This window comes from Anarrhichthys ocellatus, unplaced genomic scaffold (genome assembly GCF_004355925.1).
Source record: "Anarrhichthys ocellatus isolate YVR2014 unplaced genomic scaffold, GSC_Weel_1.0 scaffold3524, whole genome shotgun sequence".
NCBI lineage: Eukaryota > Metazoa > Chordata > Actinopteri > Perciformes > Anarhichadidae > Anarrhichthys > Anarrhichthys ocellatus.
The window spans coordinates 1-5577 of NW_022283498.1; the positions used below are offsets into that span (position 1 = coordinate 1).

The 5577-nt window shown below is 38.8% G+C and overlaps 1 protein-coding gene across 3 annotated transcripts; it reads right to left on the reverse strand.

The window, feature by feature from the left end:
- Nucleotides 1-355: 355 nt before the first annotated feature.
- On the reverse strand, nucleotides 356-5289 carry LOC116378994 (ubiquitin carboxyl-terminal hydrolase 48-like). Of its 3 annotated transcripts, none has more exons than XM_031840901.1 (8): nucleotides 5170-5289; nucleotides 4553-4690; nucleotides 3889-4009; nucleotides 3582-3723; nucleotides 2720-2847; nucleotides 2157-2281; nucleotides 1008-1116; nucleotides 356-560 (listed from the first exon to the last, which is right to left on the reverse strand). In XM_031840901.1, exons 2-8 carry the CDS (start codon nucleotides 4684-4686, stop codon nucleotides 384-386), a joined length of 936 nt encoding a protein of 311 aa, XP_031696761.1. In that variant the 5' UTR covers nucleotides 4687-4690; nucleotides 5170-5289; the 3' UTR covers nucleotides 356-383. The 3 variants fall into 3 exon arrangements, with proteins under 3 accessions (XP_031696761.1, XP_031696762.1, XP_031696760.1); XM_031840902.1 differs by lacking the exon at nucleotides 5170-5289 and adding an exon at nucleotides 4846-5146; XM_031840900.1 differs by lacking the exon at nucleotides 5170-5289 and having other exon boundaries at nucleotides 4553-5146.
- Between the last annotated feature and the right edge of the window lie 288 nt (nucleotides 5290-5577).

The following is a 5577-nucleotide window of genomic DNA, read 5'->3' on the forward strand; positions in this document are numbered from 1 at the left end:
CCGACGGAAGCCTCTCCTCAGTGCAAGACATATGAAAGCCCGCATAGAGTTTGCCAAAAAACACATGAAGGACTCCCAGACTATGAGAAATAAGATTCTCTGGTCTGATGAGACCAAAATTGAACTATTTGGTGTTAATTCTAAGCGGTATGTGTGGAGAAAACCAGGCACTGCTCATCACCTGCCCAATACAATCCCAACAGTGAAACATGGTGGTGGCATGCAAAAATTTCTACATTTCTGTTTTTTTCTGTCAAGATGGGGTGCTGAGTGTACATTAATGAGAAATAAAATGAACTTTTTTGATTTTAGCAAATGGCTGCAATGAAACAAAGAGTGAAACATTTAAAGGGGTCTGAATACTTTCCGTACCCACTGTATATTCAAAATTGAATGTACTTCTTATCCTGTACTACAATGGCTGACCTATCGAAGACAAAGCGCATGAGCTGCAGGTTGAGGGTTGGAGGAATGCTGTGCAGTCTGATCCTGCGGGTTGCGCTCTGTTTAGTCTGACAGCTCTCACAGAAGTAGCGGTTCTCCCCATCCAACTTCTCCTCCTGCAAGGTGGAGGGCAGGGCACAACAAAGTTAACCAGTGTGAAACAACAAATACACACATCTATGAGAGCTGAAGATGTCAACAAGAATTTGTCTGTGTCGCTGAAGCTCAGCGATGGTAAGGAACACTAAATAAATGTAGACATCTTTTTATTTTTTTTAATTTATTTTTTTAATAAAAAAAACAAAAAAAAACGTCTACATTTATTTAGTGTTCCTTCCCATCGCTGAGCTTCAGTGACAGACAAATTTTTGTTGCTCCTACAAAGCTCAATTTGCCATGTGGAGTAACACAGATTTGTTATTTGTTGAAGCAGCTCAGGAAGAAACTAGGTGTGTCTGTTTGGATGCAGCCGATCTACCCGCTGATGAATACAAGCACAGCAGAATAGCTGTCCCATAAACACGAGACGGCGTAGAGGCCTGCATGTAGGGAATGAAAGCTACCTTCAGGAACTCTGTGACACACTCAGTGAGGTTCTTGTTGCCCTGGATGTTCAGCTCTAGCTCGTAGAATCGGGACGGCAGTGCAGATGATCGTCCACACTCGTTACAGCTGGAAAACAGACAAACCAAGATAACCCATTTCACCACCGCATAGAAAACAGCTCTATTGTATGGGCTACAATGATTTTGTCGATGGATACATTTTTGCAGTAATGATGCAATTTCAATATGAATGATTCAAATTGAATGTGGTGTGAGTCCTGAACTTCCATTTGTATCGGGCTTAATACTTCATTCCAATTCTTCTTATAAAAATCAAGTCAACAAAAAATAGCTGTATGCCTCTGCATGATTCATCCAAATGAATAAAAACTATAACCTTTATTAAACCAAGCCTTATAAAAATACCCCGTATCCATCTTGCGTCGTTAACATAACAACAAGGCTTCTAAATCCCTCAAGAATGTTAAATACATGGCTGTTAAACCTAATTTCCCCTCTGACTTGGACCACATCTGATAAAAGTGTTGCTCAACCAGACAGAGACCCTTAAAAACATCCTTAAGAAAGAACAATAGCATATAACAACAAGAAAACTCCCTTCCTTCACTCACCCAAAGCCTACACATTCCCCTATTCCATATTATTGCATCTGGCATGACCAAGTCAAATAAACAAACTTGTAACACATAAAAAATGAAATGCCCTTTATCCAAGTTATCATTAATTTGATGTAAAAATCTGTTAAGGTACAAGACATCTTCATACAGTACATGGGACATTACTGAAAAAAACTTGACAAGAATATGGAGGGTGATGGCAGAATGCTCAGAAACATCGATATGTTTCCCTAACTTGACAAGCCAGTAGAATTATTTTATCTCGTACACACCGACTGGCCACTTTCTGCTCGTCTCAATTCTTCCTCAAAACAAAGCTAATTATAGACTCTCCTCATCTCCAAAAAAATAGCACACACTATTTGCGATTGGTTCAGAAATGTGATCAAAATTCATATTACTTTGGCCTCTGGTTGCAATAGCACACAGTTCACAAAATAGAAGTTTCAACATTTTGAAGAGATCTGATGTCCAACACTTTATCATGGCACTTTTTGACTTGTGTTAGGTTCAAAACTTTGAGTCTTACACTGTAACGTAGGAGAACTGTCCACAGAACTGCCGCTGGATGACATTCTGCAGGTCGGGGTTCTTCTGCTCGGACAGCGTGTCCTCCAATAGAGACAAGAAGAGCTTTGAAAACTCCTGGGCATCCTTAAAATAAAAGGTTTCAATTCAGGTCAATTGTATTTATACAGCTCAATATCACAAACCACAAATTTGCCCCGGGGGCTTTACAACCTGTACAGTATACAACACCCTCTGTCCTTGGACCTTTGCAGTGGATAAGGAAACCCCCAACCCCCAAAAACTTTAACGAGGGGATAGGAATTCAATTGTAGTTTTCAGTTTGAATTAAATGCAGTGTAACAAAGTCTTGAAAACATATCCACGAATAAACATGCTGTCACTCCCATTCTGTGTAGATTCTGCTGTAACTAATAGTTGGTTAATCGTCTACTGTAGTTGATCCCCTGAAAATCTGTTTACACACTAATACACAGATCTACAGTCAGATGTAAGAGAGAAAAAAACGGGAATTTTCCTGTGAAACCAACCTTGTATTTCTAAATTAAAGTGAGGATGATTTACCTGCTGCTGTCCTGTGTCCAGGTCCAGTGCTTTGACCAGCCCTGAGGGGTCGATGTATTTTCTGTTGCTGTTCTGCATCAGTGTGAACAGATACTGCAGGTGCTCACAGATGGACTGAGGCTTGTAATCTGAAAGAGACCGAGATGTCTGTCTGAGACAATGAAATGCTTTCATCATTTAAAAAGGTCAAACATACGAGTTTGCAGTGTCCCGCTTGCCACAGTCATACTCCTTTTTAATAACAATGTTTGAGAAAAACATTTGGATTTGGACAATTGGATTGCCAATTCCCATGTGCAAACAAATTAATTAAACCAACGTCATAGAGATCTTGATGTTTAGCTTTTACTTCCAGCAAGACAGCTATTATTGCTCTATTTTCCTGTCTGTAAGCAAATCAAAAGCATGTGAATGGGTTACAATGTTTCTGTAGAGATAAGCCTTAGGTACAGAGGACAATAATATAGTCCAACAATTGAATGAATATTATATTGGTTAGAGTGGTGTTATTCTACTCTAGCTGGGTTTAGCTTCAAAACTTTCAATATTGCATTACCCTGACTTGTTATGTTATGCATTTTAGGATACAATAAATCATCATTCTGGTAAAGGATTTGATCAATTCTGCATTTGGTTTGTTTAGATAAGTGATGTCTACAACAGTCTTGAATTTGTGTAGACATTTTGCACTCATAAGTACTGAGGAGCGGGTCAGAAAGCTTGAATGTCACTGACTGTGACAGTGAAACCCAAAGATAACAGTTAAAGCTGGCGATACATGCACTTCTTAAAGTGTATGTACCAAAAAGTGAAAATACTAGCTAAAACATGCGGATCCTGAGTATTTAGTTTCCAGTTATACCAGACTCAGTATTGTGTTCCTCTGCTCTGGAATTGTGGCACTGATAGAGGCTCCTACGCAGCTCCAGGTTGTGGAACCACACTTGCAGGAATGTGTTGACGTAACATGTTGCACCCAGGTTGGTCAAGCCAACAAATGTGTTCTGAAAGGGGACAGAGACGGAGAGGATTTTCAGATATTCTTTCATCTCTGGTATTTTTGATTACTTCCCAGACTTCAGCAGTCCACTGACAACAGATGTGTGATCTTAGAAAAAAAGGAAGGCAAGGAAACAATATACAGTGTGAGTGGCAGATTAAAGAAATACCTTGTCGCGACGCTCTGAATTTGGGTCATCAATATTGTGGAAAGCATTTTCATCAATATCCCCAAGCCAAGCCTGTTCACCAATACCCACAAGACAGTTGGGATTCCCTTTGCAGTTCCTCCTGCAAGAGCAAGTAATGATTATTAACCTTCATGTTCCAATGACTGCCTTAGAATAATGAAACTGCCTCTATTTCTTAAATAAAGATAAAGGCCATGTCAAACTCATTCTAAACAAATCATACAGATAGGCATGTCCTGCATGCAAAGTTGCACACCCATTTATATAATTACAGCTAGGAGCCACAGAGCAAGCTAAAGTTTAGTAACATTTCAACTGTATGAATAGATGTTAACTGTGATGCCTCCTGTCTACCATCATTTACATTAGTCATTTTGTGGTATGCCGAATTAAAAGGTGCAGTGGATCTTCATGACATTTCAGACAAAGTCTACAAAGCTACCCTGCATGCTAGGAAGGCTTGTCCACAAGGAAGCAAACAAATCACACTTGTGATGTACAAAGGCATCCTTCTGTGGAGCTAGCCATTAAGTCATCAACTTTAAAATCAAATTAAACATATGTTACTGGTATTATTTACTGACACATGCAAGGACAACAAGGATTCGTTGTTCAAACATATTTTTTAATATCGTAACGTTACCTGCAGGTTCCTCTCTTGCAGGCCGGAAGATTGACGCGATATGCTAGCTCGATATGCTCCTGTCTTATTTCTTCTGGTTTCACCGTTTCCACCCAACGCCAAGCCGCTTTCTCCAGCTGTAAACGGGGCGCCATAGTCCTACGATGTAATGTTAACCACACAGTCAGGTATACGAGTCGGAAAATGCAACAATGTTATGGCCTAAGGTTAGCCAAACTGTTTCCAGGAATGCTAACATAGTCGGCTAAATAAGTTCCTACATGTCATAGCTTGGATCTTGCGAAGCAACCTACCGTTAGCTATGTGGTGCTATTTAACCTAGCAGCTAATATTAGCTTACTTGTTCCCTCACTACCCTATTGAACTTAAAATATGAGCATATCAACCCACACATCGCAATAATAAATAGAGCACTGAAAAACAAAAAAAACACGACAAAATATTTCCAGGACAACGCCAGGAGTGAGGACTGCCCTCGTGCTAATGTTAGCTAACTAGCTAAAATGTAGCCAGCCCGACCGGCAGTGTTAGCAAGTCATTTCCCCTGCATTTTCAATTCAACGTTACCTGACACTAACGTAACGAGTTTATTGTGTAAAGTTCAAATATTATCGAACCTTTCATGCGTGCAGCTGCTTCACCAAAAATATTTAATGTATTTTCACATTTTATTCACGGTTTATTTTAGATTTAGCGCCCTTGCGTCAATTTATAAATAAATTATTTCTCCGCTCAAAATCTTCTTCTTCTTCTTCTTTAAATTTGATTGGCGGGTCGCAACCAACTTGAATAGGTGCATACCGCCACCTACTGTACCGGAGTGTGCAGTTTCAGGGTAAAAGTTTCATCACTATTCTAACTGATAATAAAATAAAATAATATATATACACACACATATATACATATATATATATACATATATATACACATATATATATACACATATATATACACATATATATATACATATATATATATACATATATATATACATATACATATATATACATATATATATATATATA